Below are 20,280 nucleotides of genomic sequence, written 5' to 3' on the forward strand. Positions count from 1 at the left end.
TGTGTGTTTTCTGCTGTGGGGTGAGGAGTGGAGTGTGTGTTTGCCTGTAAGCACACGAGCCAGCCGGGCTGTAAACGGATGAGTTCCCAGTGTCTTCTTCCATCGCTGCTTCAATAAATTTGGCTTAAACGTGAACTCCTGTGTGTTTGGATGTTTTAACAAAATTATATTTTATTTGATTTATTTCATCTTCTTGATGCACACACATTTACACACTTTTCACATTCTGTCACTTTAAAGCAATAAACTTCAGTGTTTTGCGTCAGACCAACACAAAGCAGCACAAAGTTAAGTGGAAGGAAAACAACATGTAGGCTTGATTTTTATTAACAAAACATCATCTGAAAAATTACGACCGAGTATGAGGGCCACACTAAGAACACAAAATAATTTAATTACAAGAACAGAGTAATAATATTAGGAAGTCATTAAATTAGGAAAATAAAGTCAAAATAATAAAAGTATATTATTTTTATAGTATTACAAGAATAAGTCATAATATTACATCTTTACTCTGGTAATTTTATGACTTCATTCTCCTAATTTTATTTATTTATTAGCTTGACTCTAATGCTCTGTCTTAGAGGAAATGTAGAAAAAAAATGTGTATGTTCATAAAATATTACTTTTCAACATTTAAATGTCAGGTTTTTGCGAGTGTTAGTCCGGTAATCATATTTAATACTATGTACTAACATCGAGACAAAGTGAACGGAACAGGAAACCAGCAGTGGAGGAAAACAGTGGACTTGAGATGCTTTGGCAGAAACAAAAATCTTTTTCCTCACCATTAAATATAACAATTAGGGCAACACATAGATGGTAAACAACCACTTAACCATAAACATTAACCAAGCAAGAGGAAACCGAGAAGAATGGAGCGCACAGTCCAGTGGAACACGGCAAAGAAGAAGAAATCTCTCAGATTGGACTGGAAACTCTGGCAGAGAGAGTTTGTCTCCACCTAGCGTCCAGACAGAGGAAGTTCAGCGTCACTCAGATTTTAAAAATCTTTCTTTCTAGCTGTTATTCTCTACGTTTGTCACTGGGTGGCAGTGTTGCGTTGAAGCTGCTGATGCTGGGACTTCAATGTGCTGCAGTTCATCACTTAGTGTCATAAAATATATAAATTAGTGTCACAAAGTTAACATTAGATTTAATCCTGCATCTTAAAAGCTGATGCAGATATTCATTAATCTAATAAAACTAGTAAATAAGTAAATTACAGTAATTAGCTGCTTCATAAAGTCAAAAGTATACAACTGCTTTATTTATTCCACTACAGAGGAACCAAAGAATAAATTTTTTTAAAAACTATAACAAAATGACTTAGCGTCATGACAATGAACGTGTCATGTAGACATTTATTGATTACTTATCTGAGCTGATTGAATCAATAAAGTTAATTTAAATAAGAGCAAAATGAAAGTTTTATGAGAATTAAATCCGTTAAGTTGCACAGTGCGTTGAGAATAATGATTAAAGTTCTCTGTGTGGCGTTATGACCGGGTTTTTTATTCTAGGGATAACGGGTCCAAATAACGGCTCTCCTCCTCCTGTCTGGCTGACAAAGATCGTCTATTGTAACGATGAGTCACCCAGATCGGAAAGAAAAATAAAGCTCAACTTTTAGCAAGCAGCACCTTCAATTTAATTTTATTGTAAATGCAGCAAATTTAAGAAGGCAGCAGGAAAATCTAACAATAGTTGCATTAGAAAAATCTATTTGAAAAAGTTTTTCATTTCCATTTTCTGGTCTGGCAGAAAATCAATACAACAAACAAAAGCAAACGTTAACTATTTCTTCACACTGTGCACAAAACGGATGCCGCCCTGGGTGGTGAGCCATGTTAACCACATCAAAAAATTATTAAATTAAAAATAAAAACACCACTGACTGTGATAAGAAAATATGTGTTTTAGTTTACTTCATGTTATAATATTTCAGAAAGATCAAGATTTCGTTCTGGAGTGTTTAATTATAAGCAACAAAACTTAAAATGACTGAAAACTGATTATATTAGTTCTGTTCTTCACTCACTTAATGGTGTCACAATTTACGTTTATCCACAACTTTAGAAATATTATTTGTTTTGTTTTATTATACATTTTTTCTTTAAAAAAACATATGGTAAACATTATTATTTCACATATTAAACAGCTTCTGTAATAAATGATTTTCTTAATTTTCAATTATGATGCATTATTCATTAAAAAATTATTTTAAAAAGTATTTGCTCTCATGTTATTTATTTTTATTAATCTTGATTTCTAACCCTTAATGTATTTGTTTTCTTGCTGTTTCGCTCCTTTCCATTCTTGATAATGTGATATTTTAACGGAGCAGCTTCGGCATCCCAAACTGTAGTAACTCTCCGTGTTTGTGAAAACGTGTCGGAGTGAGCCCTCCTGTCCTGCGCTCCTCTCTGATTAGCCCATATGTCAAAGTCTTTGTGCTCCTGAAGACTTCGAGGCGACAGCAGGGAAAAAAACAGCTGGATCAGCTAGCGGCTCCTCTGGCTCCTCCAGCCCCTCCACCGGCTCATTCCTCCGGGTTCCCACCCTGACTTCGATACGGTACAGTCTTCCACGGCTTTCCATGACACCCTGAGCGGGCAGCTCCAGGTTTCCCAGCCGAGCCGCCGGTTCGACCCAATTTTCCAGCAGCTTTCCCCGTTAGCCAGTTAGCTGATTAGCCTGTTAGCTTAGCTGCTGATCCTGCTGGAGGATGAGCGGATTAAACCAGCTGGCAGCAACAATCAGGACAGATCAGAAGACCTTTACTGTCTAGCACCAAGAGAGATCTGGCATCTCATCCCGGCCTGAAAACATTCAGCTCGTTTTTAAACTGGAGGAAAAATTTACCTGGAATCACTAAATGTTGCGTTCAGGTGTCTTTAAGTTTTTACATTAAATGGGCAGAAGTTTATTGTAAACTTTCCAGAAAATATTTTTTTTTTCTTTAAAAAGTAGTTGGTAAAGTACCGAAATTTAAATGACTGAAATTATGTTTACTACTAGTTACCAGTTATCATTTTATCATTTTAAAAACGCATAAATGTTCTATTGTATTGGATGCAAGTGTACAGAAAATATATGCTTAGATTTTTTTTTCTTTCTCGATCAGTTTTCTTAAAATTTATCTGCTGAATGAAACCAGATCTGACTCGGATGAGTTTGTTTTTGCTGCAGTTCGAAGGAAACTCGACATTTCCAGGTTCAAACTCCAGGAAAACCACAAATCAGAACCTGCCCGTCCGGTTTGGGTCAGGTTCTGGTGCTGCTGCATCGCTGGGTTTTTATAGGGATTTAAAACTCTTAATTAACTAAAAGCCTTAAACATTGTTGAGTGATGTGACATTATGATAACTTTAAGCTGAAGCAATGGACTGAATTGTCCTGATTTGTGGTTTTTGAACTGTTTGGATATTATTATGATTCACCTGCAGACAGAAAATGCTGCTGATTGTTTAAAAGATTTAATGCAGTAAAAGTGAAAAAACAAGATTCCATTTTGGTGTTTTTTTGTTCTTTTAACTCTCATTGTTCCAGAATAATAATACATAAAATCCATGTTGTTATGAATTTTTGACCTAGTCGAGAATCTGACCCCCACATAAAAATATTGATCACATAAAAATATTGATCTTTTCTCTTTATTTTGTTAAATGTTGTGTTTTTATTTGTATTTGTTAAAACAGATTTTAAATCTGTCTGGATCGCTCAGAACCGCTCGTCGGATCTCGTCGGTTTGCTCTGATTCATGTGTTTTTTTTTATAGCTGTTCTTCCTGGTGGAAACATTTCCACTGACAGAACCAGACCCAGTTGGTTCTGGTTCTCTCCTGTTGCTGCCTTCTGTCTGCTGCGTTCAGTCGGGTCGGTTGCAGATGCTGGTTCTGGTCCCAGCAGAACCTCAGATGCTCCTCTAGTAAAGTTCGGGTGGCTCTTCCAGAACCGGTCCGGAGCCGCCGACCCGCTGCCGACCCGCTGGGCTTATTTTAGCTGCTGGCAGCCGTGCGGCTCATCAGCTGTTCACATAAACACGGCGGCCAGATGTTTGTTCCCATTTTTCCCTCCGCTCTTATTTTCAGCTTCACGACCCAAACAGTTGTTATCCGGGCCGGCCCGGTTCTGTAAGCTGCATTTAGGGGTTTCAGCTCGGCGGTTCCTCCCACACTGAAAGCAGCTCCACGGCTTCCTGAGCGTCCTGCGGCCTCAGTGGAAGCTGGACCAGAACCAGAACCTTTTATTATTCTGTGGACTTCCTGCTGCTGCAGGTTCTAACCTGGTCGGGTTTTCTGGACGGTTCTGCCATCCTGTGAGCAGAGGTCTGACACTGAGGTTCTGGTGGGTCTGTGAGCCCGGACAGAACCAGCGGATGAGTCCAGAAGGACCCAGATGTTCTGCTTGGACCAGCAGAAAACGGTCCTGGAACATCTGGATGTGATTCCAGATCGTTTAGTTGTTGTTTTATAGTTGGGTTCTGTGGAGTAGGGATTAGTAGTCAGTAGCTGTCCTGCTATGACAATCAATCCATCAAGTTTATTTATGTTGCACATTTCAGTAATAAGGTAGTTCAAAGTGTTTACATCATAAAATCAAATCATAAATCATGGTTCCGGTCGCAGGAGGAAGAGGAATCGTTTGGTTTGTCTCAGAACTTCAGATTTTCTTAATTCCATCCGAACTACTAAAGAAAATCCTGAACTGCCTTAAAATATGAAATGATTCAAATATCACTTTTAATCTCAAGTTTGAAGTATAAAAACAGATTTCATGAATATTTTATTTATTTTATATATATATATCTAATTAAATGTAAATATTTATCTATTCATAAATATTTATATCTAAATATTTAGATATATTTACATATTTATATCTGACATAATCTTAATCTGCATCTCCAGTAGAACCAGTATTAAAGTTTCTCCTGGAGTTTAAAGTTTCTGCTTTTTGACCTCTTGACCCTCTCTGGGTCGGTTCTGGCCGGTTCTGGACTCCAGCTGGACCTCTGCGGTGTCGGTTCCACCCGTTCGGGTCGTCCAGGGTCGGCTCCTCATTAATCCAGATTATCCTGCTGTTTGTTGGCTTCGGCTCTGAGCTTCAGTCCGTTTACTGCTGAGGGGAAAGTTCTGCTGAGATCGGACCCGACTTCCAGAACTTCCTCTGTATTGTGTGTAAATCTGGGCCCAGTCGGGTCAGGAACCAGTTCTTACCAGGGCTGGCCGGGTTTCCTGCAGCCGCTTCCTGTTTGATTCCTGCTGATTGTGTCGCGGCAGCAGAGCAGAATGTTCTGGTCCGGCCCGGTTTGTGACTCCGCTTCTGTCTGCAGCTGGTTCTGATTCTGATGATGAGGTGGAAACATGGAGGCTCCTGAATACCTGGACCTGGATGAGATCGACTTCTCCGATGACTCAGTGGTCCGTATGGAAACCCAAAACCACGCTCGGTTCTGTACCGACCCGGTTCTGATTCATAACATCAGAACCTGTCATTTGTTTTCCAGTATTCTGTGACATCACTGAAGAACATCCCAGAACTGTCCAGAAGGAGCGATGGCCCGGCAGAGGAGAGACCAGGTGAGCAACCGGACCGGACCGGACCGGACTGGACCGAACCGGACTGGACAGAACCGGACCGGACCAAACCGGACCCAACCGGACCGGACAGAACCGGACCGGACAGAACCAAACCCAACCGGACCGGACTGGACCGAACCGGACCGGACCAGACCGAACCGGACCCAACCGGACCGGACAGGACCGGACCCAACCGAACCGGACCCAACCGGACCGGACAGAACCGAACCGGACCGGACAGAACCGAACCGGACCGGACAGAACCGGACCGGACAGAACCAAACCCAACCGGACCGGACTGGACCGAACCGGACCAGACTGGACAGAACCGAACCGGACCAGACTGGACCGGACCGGACCGGTTCCAAGTCATTTATGTATTTCTGTTAATTGACAGTTTTGGCAGGATCAGTCCTCCATATTCCTCATCCAGTCGTATGAGTTCCTTGAATCCAACCTGCCAGGATGTCGGCATGTTTTCACATCATGGAACGTTAGAGACGTTTCCATCAGACTCATTTTTTTAACCCTTTGATTTCTGATTCAAGGATCAACTAGAAAAACAACCGAATGTTTTCCAACCATTAAAAACTTAAAAAGACGTTCAGTCGGCTCTGTAAGGAATGTTTCAGTTGGAATATTTTCCTCTTCTGCAGCTCCGGCCATCAACTGGAGCCGCGGCGTTCCCTCCCACAGCGGGGCGGGGATCAAACCCACGGGCCTGGCCGAGGTCCACAGCAAGTTCCGCCCGGTGAAGCGGGTCTCCCCCCTGAAGCACCAACCCGAAACCACAGAGCCGGACTCGGACGGGAAGAACCAGAACCAGGGTCCGGTTCTGGAGCAGAGCGAGGTCGGTAAGGACGAGTCCGGCTCCGAGAAGCAGGTCGGCGCCTCCACGGCGTGCGACGGCTCCGTGGGCAAGGCCAAGGTCGGCGGGGTCGGCGGCGACCCTCAGGCTCTGTTCGGGGAGCTGGAGCACTACGACCTGGACATGGACGAGATTCTGGACGTACCGTACATCAAGTCCAGCCAGCAGATGTCCACGCTGCCGCGGGGCAGGCGGTCTGCGGCGGGGGGCGGCGCCGGGGGGGGAACCCTGGAGAGGAACCGAGGAGGAGGAGGGATGAAGAGCTGCACTCTGACCCACAACGAGCCTCTGAGCCTGGGCAGCAGCAGCAGCCAGACCCCGGTGAGTCCAAACGCCTGGTTCTGGTTCTGGTTCTGGTTCCCTGACGGGTTCTAGCAGCGTCTCACGCTCCAGGTTCCAGAGTTTCCTCTAGAAAAGGTCAACAGTTTTTATTTTTAATAAACGAGCCTCTGAGACCCTGAAGCTCCGTCTGGGTTCTGCTCTGCTGCAGTTCTGTGTTCTGTCTCCGGTGAAGTGGTCGGACCTCAGGAAGTCCAAGTCCATGGACCCGGACCTGCATCACCTGCACCGCTCCCCAGGAGGAGCCGGCGGCGGTTACCAGGCGGAGCCGCCGCCGCCTGGCCTCCTCAGCTCCTCCTCTCTCTCCTCCTTCTCTGACGCAGGTGAGCTGTGAAAACTTTTCCCTCTGACATCAGGAAACGCTCTGACCCGATCGGTTCTGCTTCCAGACAAGCTGCTGTCGGCGCGCGTCTTCCCGGACCCCCAGAGCCAGCGGTCGGGGGCGGAGCCTCCGGGGGGGCTGGCGTTCCCCTTGGCAGGGTGCATTGTGGGTAAACCGGACGCCTCCAAACCCTGGACTCCTGGAGGAGGAGCGAGGGGAGAGCTGGACGAGGAGACGAAGAAGAATCAGAACATCATCAACATCGTCAGGGAGGGGCAGATCTCCCTGCTGGTGGGTGGAGGCATTACAGCGACCGCAGCGATTTCTACACATTTCATAAAAATATTAATTTATCTGGAGGAACGATTACTGCAGGACTGAAGGAGGGCTGGACAACAAATCAATATCACAATGGACACCTGATCAATATCGATAGATAATACGTCTGATAGAACGTTCACTTATTGCACTGAGATCCAGAACCGCACAGCATTCTGGGAGACGTAGAAGGAGGAAAGGTTGGGTGGCATCAACTAACTCACTCTCTCAGGCTGGTTGCTTAGCAACAACCTGTTGTCACCCGTTTCAGGTTCTTTCCTTCTAACAGCTCAAAAATAAAAAACATGGAGTAAAAACTGTAGATAAATCAGGAAATGTCACGTCAGCAGAATTTCAGACATTTAAAACAAAAAAAGAATCAATAATTATTGATATGAATGCTGACATCATGTTTCCATTTGTTCCAGTCAATAACTGAGTAATCTATTGAATATCTGGAATTGATCAGATAAAAGATTCTTCCGTCCTGCAGCAGCTGGTTAAAGAAAATGTTTTTACTCTTCTTGATGAACAAGTCAGAAACTGGAGAGCTTTTTATCGTTTCCACTTAGTTTAAAGTGATCTCACATTTTCATATGACAAGATGGCCTCTTCCTCCTCCTCTTCCTCCTGCAGCCTCACCTGGCGGCCGACAACCTGGAGCTGATCAGAGACGAGGACGGGAACAACCTGCTGCACGCCGCCGCCTCTCAGGGCCACGCCGACTGCCTGCAGCACCTCACCTCCCTGATGGGCGAGGACGGCCTCAACGAGCGCAACAGCCTGCAGCTCACCCCCGCCGGCCTGGGGGTAAAGGTCAGGCTCCCGCTCCCCAAACATCCCACTGCAGCATTGCAGTCAGGGCTGGACTTGGACTAGGTCATTGCCATGTTTTATTTCATTAGCTGCTAAATGTTTTCTCAGCTGAATCTTTTAGGATTTTCCTGGTTTTTCAGCCAGGTTTTCCTTTTCCTGCAGCATCAGATCTGAATGAGCTCATTTAAAGTTTCAGACTGTTATTCTGTCTGGTTCTGTTGTGAATAAAGTTCCGGATCAGCGACCCGACGGTTCAGGTTGTGTTTGTTTCTGCTGTCCAGTTGGGCTTTGGTTTAACTTCCTCTGCAGACAGGAAGCCGGCTGTAAAAACTCTGATAGGCAGGAAGATCAGGTCTGAGATAAATGCCAGCAGCAGCTGGTTGTTTGTCCAATCAGACGAGGGAGGAGAGTTCAGCCCGGCTGCTCTGATTGGCTGCCAAACAGGAAGCTGAGCAGCTGTTCTCTGCTCTGATTGGCTCATCCAGCTGAAGGAAGACAGATTTCCTACCAGCTGATTGTTAATAAAATATGTTTGTTGATGTTTGGAGCTCCGGGTTCAGGAGCCGGTGTCGCTGTGCAGAACTCGGATCTGGATAATAAGTGTGTGTGTGTGTGTGTGTGTGTGTGTGTTTCAGAACGGCCATCTGGAGTGTGTGAGGTGGATGGTGAGTGAGACGGAGGCCATCGCCGAGCTGAGCTGCACCAGAGAGCATCCCAGTTTGATCCACTATGCTGCTCGATACGGACAGGTAACCACGGCAACACCTGCAGCCGAGTCGGCTTATCAACACTCACCCTTCAAATAATCAATTAATAACTAATCGATTAATAGCCAACTGGTGTATAAGAACTCAAAAACATGCAATCTGCTAAAATAAAACATTCAGAGCCAAACTGTAAAAAAATAAACGTTTTGCACTGAAGATGAAATAAATGTTTTCAGAACTGAAGTGGCAGTTTTAGCATCACCTGGTTCAAATTCTGTAAAAAAATAAATAAAACATCTCATATTCAACATCTCTTGCTATCCAATTATTAATCAGTTCATCCATCAATAATCACCAGATCATTAAATAGAAAGTTTATTGATTCCTCTGGGATTTTCCCTGAAGGAAATTATAATTTCTGTCTTCCATGCAGAACTCTCAGGAATAACTCTTATCTAAAAAAGGAACTAAACTATTTGCATTTTTATGTATTTCAAATATTATATAAAATAAGTGAAAGTGGTTCAATGGAAAAATCTGCAGAATGTCAGTTATTTTTTCCAATTCATTGACAGAATAAATGATTAGTAAAATATTTCAGTTGCAGCTGAATACTGGATGAAGCTGCTCTGATCTTCACATTTCTCCAGGTTTTATTGTCAGAAAGTGAAATAAATGTCATTTTGAATGAAGCCGTTTCCCTCATTAATAAACTCCTGCTGCAGTTTAAACTGGTTCAGCCGTTTCAGCAACGCTGTGTTCAGTTCAAGGTCATCACGTAAAAAACAGCGTCATTCAGAAAAATCATTCAGCAAAATCCAAAACCATCACTTTGTTCTCCAGAACCAGGTTCTGTCCAGTTAGATCTAAATAAACGCTAAAGAACCATTTTCTTCATGGCTGTTATGAAGCTGCCTGACGCTCTGCTGCCCCCTGTGGTGTTATGAGGTAATGCGCCACCTCCAGTAAGAAACCGGTTTGGTTCTGTGCAGGAGAAGGTTCTGCTGTGGCTGCTGCAGTTCATGCAGGAACAGGCCATCTCCCTGGACGAAGTGGACCAGAACGGAAACTCGGCCGTCCACGTGGCGGCGCAGTACGGACACCTCACCTGTATCCAGGTAACCCGACGCTGGGCGGCCGGTTGAATGAAGCCGCCGGTTTCCTGATGACGTGTGGAAGCTGAGCTCCTGCCTCTGTGAGTCCAGACTCTGGTGGAGTACGGATCCAACGTGACGATCCAGAACCAGCAGGGGGAGCGGCCGTCGCAGAGCGCCGAGCGGCAGGGACACACCACCTGCGCCCGCTACCTGGTGGTGGTGGAGACCTGCATGTCGCTGGCCTCGCAGGTCGTCAAGCTCACCAAGCAGCTCAACGAGTGAGTGGGACCAGAACCAACCTGACCGCTGGACCAGAACCAACCTGACCGCTGGACCAGAACCAACCTGACCGCTGGACCAGAACCAACCTGACCCTGGACCAGAACCAACCTGACCCTGGACCAGAACCAACCTGACCGCTGGACCAGAACCAACCTGACCCTGGACCAGAACCAACCTGACCACTGGACCAGAACCAGACCTTCAAAATGAGTTTGTTTCATCTGATGTCATTTAGACAAACTGCAGAGAGAATCAACCTGCAGAAACACCTGCAGAGGCTGATGGACCCCAGCAAGGCAGAGGGGACGCCGTCCAGGTCACCCAGGTAACGCACACACACACACTGCACACACACTCACTGTACACACACTGCACACTCACACACTGCACACACACACACTGCACACACACACTGTACACACACACACTGCACACACACTCACTGCACACACACATTACACACCTCTACACTTACAGTGAACAATGAATTTGCGTCTCCTTTGAAAGTCTTAAATTCATTTAAAATAATAAACTGGTCTTTCTGTTTGTTTTCTTTAACATCAGGTAAAAAGTTGTAGGTTTTAGTTTAAAGTTGTAAAAACTAAACTCAACCAGGTTTTAGTTAGTTAAACTAGCAGCTTATTTAAAAAACTGAGATTGAAACGATGTGATCAGCAACCAGATGTTACAACCAGATGTTACAACCAGATGTTACAACCAGATGTTACAACCAGATGTTACAACCAGATGTTACAACCAGATGTTAAACCGTGAAAAGACGACATGATGTTATGTTTTAAAGCCTTAAACTGATTTTAATTGTTTCTTATTTAATAGAAAAACCACAAATGTAAAATAATGTTTTCAAACTTGACAAAGTTTTGAACACAGTCCTAAAGAGTTCAGGACGTTCAGCCGTCAGGGAGCTGATTGGTCCATGGTGATGATGTGTCTCCCTGGCCTCCAGTTCCCATCAGCCCCTGGTGGAGGCGTGTCCAGAGCTGCTGCTGACGGCCGAGGCGGCGCCTGGCGACGGACACTGGCTGGTCCGGCAGGGGGGCGTGGCTCCGGACTCGGTGCTGCGGCAGCTTCTGGGGAAAGATGGCGACGGCGTCAGAGAGAGGCTGCAGCCAGGGGCCGGCCCGGGCAGAGACGGACCCGGCGCCGCGGGGGCCCCTGGGGGCCACAGGACCGGCCTGCTGGAGAGGAGGGAGCTCAAACTGGCCAGACTCAAACAGATCATGCAGCGCTCTCTGAGCGAGTCCGACTCCGAGGGATACCCACCGGAGGAGGGGCGGAACCAGGCCGCGCTGCGACCCGATAGGCCGACCCACCTGCCGATCGCAGAGGAGGAGCCGGCGTCCAACCACCTCCATCAGGTGATGAGGAAGCACCTGCCCTCCTCATCGTCGACTGAGAGGAAGCTGGCCTTTCCTCTCAGCGGGTCAAAGTCTGTGGACAGCATCGGCTACACGCCGTCGCCCACGTCCAGCGACCCGGACGCCACGGAAACCAGAACCCCGGAAACCCCCGCCGCCGACGGCCAGAAGGTCGCCACCAGCCCCAAGAGCGCCCTGAAGTCGCCGTCGTCTCGCAGGAAGACCTCCCAGAACCTGAAGCTCCGGGTCACCTTTGACGAGCAGGTCCACAAGAGTTCGACCAATCAGGAGCCAGAACCCAGCCGGGCGCCGCCGGGGAAGGACAGAACTGCAGCCGCCAGCTCAGAGGGCAAGAGGTCATTTGGGACGTTCCGCTCCATCATGGAGACGCTGAGCGGGAACTCCAACCACAGCAACAACAACAACAGCGGCGGCAGTCCGGTTAAACCGTCAGCCTATCAGAACTCACCTGGCAGGAAGTCGGTCGGGGGCGGAGCCAAGGGCAAGAGCCGAGTCAGCAACGTCTGACCAGCTGAAAACAGACGAGGCACAGAACATGAGAACCAGTGAGATCGTAAAGATTTAGTGTTTCATAAAAACTGATCAACTTCATTTCAACACATAAAAATTAAAGTTAATTAATTTGAGAACAAAACATTTGTAGCTGAAAATAAACGGATCATTTTCCTGTTAAATCATCCGACTCGTCGTTGGTCAGATCTAACACTGATAGAGCTAACAACCTCAGCTAAATCTGACCATGTTAGCTAACACCATTAGCTAAAGCTGACCACATTAGCTAACACCATTAGCTAAAGCTGACCACGTTAGCTAACACCATTAGCTAAAGCTGACCACGTTAGCTAACACCATTAGCTAAATCTGACCACGTTAGCTAACACCATTAGCTAAAGCTGACCACGTTAGCTAACACCATTAGCTAAAGCTGACCACGTTAGCTAACATCATTAACTAAAGCTGACCACGTTAGCTAACACCATTAGCTAAAGCTGACCACGTTAGCTAACACCATTAGCTAAAGCTGACCACGTTAGCTAACACCATTAACTAAAGCTGACTACGTTAGCTAACACCATTAGCTAAAGCTGACCACGTTAGCTAACACCATTAGCTAAATCTGACCACGTTAGCTAACACCATTAGCTAAATCTGACCACGTTAGCTAACACCATTAGCTAAAGCTGACCACGTTAGCTAACACCCTTAGCTAAAGCTGACCACGTTAGCTAACACCCTTAGCTAAAGCTGACCACGTTAGCTAACACCCTTAGCTAAAGCTGACCACGTTAGCTAACACCCTTAGCTAAAGCTGACCATGTTAGCTAACACCCTTAGCTAAAGCTGACCATGTTAGCTAACACCCTTAGCTAAAGCTGACCATGTTAGCTAACACCCTTAGCTAAAGCTGACCACCTTAGCTAACACCTTTAACTAAAGCTGACCACGTTAGCTAACACCATTAACTAAAGCTGACCACGTTAGCTAACACCATTAACTAAAGCTGACCACGTTAGCTAACACCATTAACTAAAGCTGACCACGTTAGCTAACACCATTAACTAAAGCTGACCACGTTAGCTAACACCATTAACTAAAGCTGACCACGTTAGCTAACACCATTAACTAAAGCTGACCACGTTAGCTAACACCATTAACTAAAGCTGACCACGTTAGCTAACACCATTAGCTAAAGCTGACCACGTTAGCTAACACCACTAGCTAAAGCTGACCACGTTAGCTAAAACCATTAGCTAAAGCTGACCACGTTAGCTAACACCATTAACTAAAGCTGACCACGTTAGCTAACACCATTAACTAAAGCTGACCACGTTAGCTAACACCATTAGCTAAAGCTGACCACGTTAGCTAACACCACTAGCTAAAGCTGACCACGTTAGCTAACACCACTAGCTAAAGCTGACCACGTTAGCTAACACCATTAGCTAAAGCTGACCACGTTAGCTAACACCATTAGCTAAAGCTGACCACGTTAGCTAACACCATTAGCTAAAGCTGACCACGTTAGCTAACACCATTAGCTAAAGCTGACCACGTTAGCTAGCAGTTCTTTTCTTGAGTTTTTGAGAAAAACCTTTTCATTTATGAAGCCGTTAATCCTGACGGGTCCGGTTCCCGACCCAATCCTCCAGAAACTGTTCTAGGTCTGTTCAAAGGATTTAATTTCTGATCCGTCTGTCCAGAGTGAACCGTCACATTTCACTTCTGTTTTTCAGCTCTGAGTGAAAGAACCCAGTCGGTTCTGAATCGGTTCTGAGCATCTCAGGTTGTCAGAGGTCCAAATTCAGAGCTGATGATCAGAATTCTGGTTCTGGATGACCAGAGGATCGAGACTTTTAGTCTGGATTTGGACCCCAAACCTTTCAGTGCCTTTTAAGCCAACAGGACTTCTAGAACCAGGCGGCTGCTGCTGATCCGGTTTCCTGGTGCTGGTCGGGATTCTGGAGAGTTGCTGCTCTCTGCTTCACTTCTCTTTTCTACAGTTTTTATTTTATTGGAATCTTAAATCAGTTTCTTGATGAAACAAATGGTTTTGTAGATCTTTAATGAAATGATTTGGTTTCTGGTTGTTAAATTTCTCATCCCTGATTCTGGAAAGTTCTCTGGGTTTTAGTCTCTTCCAGTTTCCTGGGTTTTAGTCTCTTCCAGTTTCCTGGGTTTTAGTCTCTTCCAGTTTCCTGGGTTTTAGTCTCTTCCAGTTCTCTGGGTTTTAGTCTCTTCCAGTTTTCTGGGTTTTAGTCTCTTCCAGTTTTCTGGGTTTTAGTCTCTTCCAGTCCTCTGGGTTTTAGTCTCTTCCAGTCCTCTGGGTTTTAGTCTCTTCCAGTCCTCTGGGTTTTAGTCTCTTCCAGTCCTCTGGGTTTTAGTCTCTTCCAGTCCTCTGGGCTCCTCCTGCCTTTAAAACTCAGAAAAACTGCCAACTTCTAAGTTCGTTTAATTTACCTGAAGGAGAAAACGGTTCCAGGTTCACTGGGATTTTCTGGGCCATAATTGGATCCAGACTCCAGATGGATGGATGAATCTTTCTGACACTAATTGTTCATTTTAAACAGTTTAGTTTCATTTTTACGTTCTGTTTTAAAGGTTCTCATGTTCTTTGCCTCAAATCTTCAGCCTTTTGAAAGTTTTTCTTGACCAGCTGTTTTTGTGAGGTGAGTCTGAATCCTTCAGGTTTCACTGGTTCCCATCATTTTTAGCTGGTTTTCACTGGGAAACGTTTGAACTGATTCATGTTTGTTTCCTGAACTCCACTACAGTCCAAGTATTTATGTTTCTGCACAGTGTTACAGTTTGAACTGAAATGTTTTATTCCTGCACCAGCACAACAAATACTTTCAAAAAGCCACTGTACATATTTTAGTATTTAAATTGTTCACGTTATATTCCACGTTTCCTTTCTTTATTATCTATGCAGTATTTTTGGCATGAGGTAGACGTTAGATGACGGGGAGGTTTGAAGAAGCACCTTCTACATTTTATCTGCATGAAGTTTGAAGTGAGGAGAAAGTTTCCTGCAGCTCGTTGTGATGAAGCTGGAATCTGATGCTCCGTTTATGAACGACTCCAGGAATCTGATTTTTGGTTTTTTTGTCGATTTTTAAAGTTTCTGTTTGGCACCAAAGTTCTTAAACGATCTCCTTCAGTGAGTCCAGTTGGTTTACATCCAAAATGATAAAATGTTCAGACATTAATTCTCTTTAGCAGCTTTTCCTGGATTTCCAGGTTATTTTTACAGATCTAGCGCCCCCTGGTGAGAACTAGGGGCTGTGCAGCAGAGTTCAGCCTCTCTCTGTTTCCCATTTTGTCCCATTCACATCCGGGGTTAAAGGTCGTTGCTGCGAGTTTCTGCTGTGCAGTTTGCTCCTTCATGACCTCAGCATAATTTCTCCTGATTCTGGTTTTCTTTTTTTTTATTTTGGGATTGAAAACTTTCTCAGATGTTCAAAAAACTCCAAACTGATGGAAAACCCAGAACCTGTTGAATGAATCTGATCTGAGGTCTGGTTGGTTCACAGTGTGGAGGGTTTCACACAAACTGAAATAAACTTTTATTTCTGGGCTTTCATTTGGAGTCTGGTTGATTATTTTAGTTTTATTTTGACTCTGAATCTTCTGCTTCCATTTAACTCTTTCTCTGCTCTGTTGCTCTCAGGATCGTCTTGGTTTCTTCATGTCTCTCTTGTGAGCCCAGAACGGTCGGATGGTTATTAATCTTTTGTTTTGTTTTAATCTCTCAAAGTCTCAAAATAATCTTCAGATGTTGAAATATGCCAAAGCAAAATGGTCTCAGTGGAAGGAAGGGAACCAACCAAAAACCACTTCAGAAAGTTTTTCCTCTAATAAAGTTTGAATTTTTAAGAATTCACTGAAAAACTGGATTTTTTTTTCATCACATTCAAAGCAAAACTTTTTACATAAAAGTGAACAGATCACCGTTAACTTTTACATTTCTTGATTTTACAGCATTTCTTCTTTTTGTAGAAAGTATGCCTGACTTCATTAGGTTGATAATTAAATATTTAGTTATAAATCTTAATATTTAGTTTGCAAAATAAAAATGTTTACTTAACAAGATTAATATTTAGTTATCAAGGTAAATAATTAGCCTGCTAACTAAAGGTTTAGCTTGCTAAAAAAACTATTTTGAAAGTAACAAGAGAATAAAAAATATGGTAAAAGAAATATGACTCATTAGGCTAAATAAATTGTTTCTTCTTGACTTTAATTTTGCAAACAGCATCATGTTAAAACCTGATTATGAGTTCAAACTGCCATTTTAAACAGCAGTGATCAGGGTCAAAGGTCAGACGGTTATTAACTCATCACAGTGTCTCCTGAATGTCCAGCAGCAGAATATCTGCTTCCTTCACTGAGTCCTCCTGCAGGCCTGCTAGAGGCCCTCCCCGGGTCCCTGGACCCCCCGTTTCGCCTCCCTGGTCCAGACGGATGTGTTGTGTGAATTGTTCTCACCGCTGGTTTAATGGACGATTCATAACGGAGCGTGTATTTATTTCTGCGCTCTTCAGCAGCATCAGAAACAGTCACTTACCGGCGGTCTGGATTTATGGTGTTTGGAGGGCAAATTGGTCTTTGATGGTTCCCACGCAGCGCCGCCGCTTCCCCACGGAGCCTAATGGGGCCCGCTCTAATGGCCGCCCTCCATCATGGCGGCAAATATGAAACACGAGCTCGCCGCGTGACAATTAGTAAAACAACAAGTCGAGATGTGAGGAAGGCTGAAGGAGCTCACAAAACAAAAACCACAAGCTGTTTGTTTTCTTTCCTCCGTCCTGCAGGGGGGGGGGAGTTAAGCTGATAAATTAGACCTCATTTATTGGACAACAGTCGGAGTCGATACCCAGGGGCCTCTGGACGAGGCTCCACAGCCGCTAATTGGTTCACTCTGTTTGCTGGGGGGCCTCACACACCGGCTCCGTGAAACTGGGAGAGACGAGCCGCTGATTTGACAGCCGGGGGGGGAGGGGGGGTCATGTATAGATTTTTGTGTCTGTTGTTTCGGCTTATTTGTGTGCTTCTTTTACTCAGTCAATCAAATTTAATTGACACCACTGGGCTGTGGCCGGGGGCCCCGCGGCATGCTGGGATATGACAGGCCTTTAATGCCAGAGGGGGGGGAGAGAGAGAGAGAGAGAGAGGAGGTTCTTCTGAAGGATGAAGGGTGGGGCAGGTGGGGGGGTAGAAGACTATGGGGGGGTCAGAGAGGTATGGGGGCGCAGTGACCCGTCAACGGCCTTAATTGATGTAACGACGGCGATGACTGATGCTAATAAATCCAACCTTTAAGAAAAAAGGTAATTGGACGACGCCCTGGTCAAAGAGCCGCACTGATAAACACCATTCATCTTCCAGTGAGGCCTTCAGACACACACACACACACACGCACACACACACACACACACAGTTAATATTCAGATCAAACTCTAGACTTACATTTTGGCCAGGACTGAATGTTTTGTCAGCAGGAAGCGTTTTGTTCCTGTTCCTAGAGTCCAAAGAGAAACCGCTCATCACGGCTAAATATTTAGCTTCTAACTAAATATTTAACTTGCAAATTAAATATTTAGTTATATTTATAACTTGCTAACTAAAAATTTAGCTCCAAACTGCTTGTTTAGCTAGCAGGCTAATTGTTTAGCCTGTTAGCTAAACATTTAGTTAGGAAGTTAAATATTTATCTCCGAACTAAATATTTAATTTATTAGTTAAATATTTAGCTTGAAATTGTGAAACTCAAGTGAATAAATAACTAGAACTCAATCATCTTGATGATCTTTGAGATTTTCTAAAAAATATTTTGTAACTGAGACAGAAGGGAACCTCCAATCAGCTAAACCCAAACGAACCTTTTCAGAAGAACAGTTAGCTACAGTCAGGCATGGTGGTGTCAGTATGATGATCTGGACCTGCTACAGAAAAACACAAAGAGGAAAAGTCACCAAAAGGCCTTGCTGAGGAATGTCCAACCTTATCAATGGAAAGTTGAGTGGAAAGAAAAAGTTTGGTAGAAAAAGATGCAAAAGTTGCAGAATTTGTGGAGACTGTTGAGGTGAAAACTAACATCTGGAAACATCGTTTACGTCACAGTCAGTGATGGTTTGGGTCGCCTTGTCTTCTGCTGGTTCTGGTCCACTGGGTTCTTCCTGAACTCATCAGAACCTGAACGAAACCAGGATGTAAAGCTCAGCTTCATTTTGGACGTTTCCTCTGCTCAAAGGTCCAACCTGGCAGAATTCAAATCATGGGAATAGTTCACGTTATTTTCAGTCTTTATTTATAAAATTACATGAATTGTCCGGTCCAAGTCATTTTGTGGATGTAACTGTATTTCCTGTAGTTCCGCTGCAGGGCCAGCAGGGGGCAGCATTGCGCTTCAGAGCCCAGCAGTTTGGTATTTGTCCTCCCAGTCCGTGGATTGATGGTGAGTCTTAAACCAGCAGTGGATCCTTGTTGGCGCGTTTTTCTCCTGAACCGCCCGGATCGGACCAGGCTGCCGTAAAGCGGTTTGTTTTAATCAGGCTCAGTTTCACAGCAGTTTGTACCCTAGAAATATTGTTTGACCTCCTGGAATCAAATCTGCTCCATCAGAAGAACAATTAGTCAAGTTGTGTGTTCCTTATCTGTCCAACAGAGGGCAAAGGTCAGGAGCCACAAAGGTTAAAACTAACATCTGGGTCAGATTGGCCCAGTCCATTTGGTTTAGGTTCAAACATTTTGAGTGCGAACCAGCCAAGCAGCATAATTTTGAACTATTAACATAATTATTTGCATAATTCATTGCAGATGTTCTGCTGAATGTCACACAATGTTCATCTCAAACACACCATCGATTTCTCTGCACTTTCCTGAAAGTCTGGAAGTTTTTAGCGCAGAGATTTAACAAGCTGCATCTCCTCCGCCGTTTCTTCACCTCCTGGAACAACCGGAGGAACAACCGGAGGAACAACCGGAGGAACAACCGGAGGAACAACCGGAGGAACAACCGGAGGAACAACCGGAGGAACAACCGGAGGAACATCCGGAGGAACATCCGGAGGAACAACCGGAGGAACAACCGGAGGAACATCCGGAGGAACAACCGGAGGAACATCCGGAGGACTTTAAATTTTTATTATTTAGCTCAAAAGCAAAATGGCTGCAGACCTCTGGTCTATTTGAAGGAGGAATGAAAGAAGTAAAAATAAATATTTTACAGGTTTATCAAATGCCAGAAGGGGGCTTTTGGCCCCTTTAGCCCACCCTTGGGTCTGTCAGTGGTCAGTAGCTTAGTTAATGAGAAAATCAGTTTTTTCTTTTGGAAGTAACGATTCTCACCCCAGATTTAAAGACGCAGCAGTAAATAACTCCCTGTTCCTCCTGAGAAGGTTTTTCTCTGTGAGGAAATGAGACTCTGAGGAATCAATTACCCAAAGTGACCACCAGAGGAGCCGCTTCTCGTTTCTCCGCCTGTTTGGTTTTTACAGGTGTGCTTTATGCTTCCCTTTAACTCCATCCTGGATCACAGCGCAGACTCAACCCTCTGCTCTCCCCCTCGGTGAAATAACAGTCAAATAAAACTCTCCCATTTCACGGAGGGGTCCGGCGGGAGCCTCATAGGGGCCCCTGAGGGTCCCCACTCCGCATTTTGGGAGCAGTCAGTCGGTGCCGCGTTTACAGGCTGCAGTAATGATGCTTGTTTGTCCAGCGGTCTGTAAATCACACCGACATTAGAGCTGCCACAGGAGACACAGCAGAGCATCAGCAACACCCCGGAGCCGAGCCGATCCATAACACACACACACACACACACACACACACACACACACACACACACACACACAGAGCAGCACTGTGTTAAACCCACGGTGGCCAAAAACTGGAAGCTCAGCTGAAACTGAAGCAAAACGAAGATGTTTTAAATGAATTAAGGAGGAAACGGATAATTTAGGTCCTAATGAAACTAAATGTGTTTGTTGCTGTTGCGGTCAGCAGGGGGCAGCAAACTAACAGCGATTCTTCCTCTGAATCAGGATT

General features: G+C 44.9%; 1 protein-coding gene across 1 annotated transcript; it reads left to right on the forward strand.

The window, feature by feature from the left end:
* Positions 1 to 2,427: 2,427 nt before the first annotated feature.
* LOC122827629 (synuclein, alpha interacting protein) lies at positions 2,428 to 15,814 on the forward strand. Its single transcript, XM_044110527.1, has 12 exons — positions 2,428 to 2,577; positions 5,338 to 5,425; positions 5,512 to 5,584; positions 6,241 to 6,773; positions 6,943 to 7,114; positions 7,181 to 7,404; positions 8,068 to 8,247; positions 8,883 to 8,996; positions 9,947 to 10,072; positions 10,160 to 10,329; positions 10,569 to 10,658; positions 11,301 to 15,814. Exons 2-12 carry the CDS (start codon positions 5,369 to 5,371, stop codon positions 12,238 to 12,240), a joined length of 2,679 nt encoding a protein of 892 aa, XP_043966462.1. The 5' UTR covers positions 2,428 to 2,577; positions 5,338 to 5,368; the 3' UTR covers positions 12,241 to 15,814.
* Positions 15,815 to 20,280: the final 4,466 nt, after the last annotated feature.

This window comes from Gambusia affinis, unplaced genomic scaffold (assembly GCF_019740435.1).
Source record: "Gambusia affinis unplaced genomic scaffold, SWU_Gaff_1.0 Scaffold1, whole genome shotgun sequence".
Classification (NCBI taxonomy): Eukaryota; Metazoa; Chordata; class Actinopteri; order Cyprinodontiformes; family Poeciliidae; genus Gambusia; species Gambusia affinis.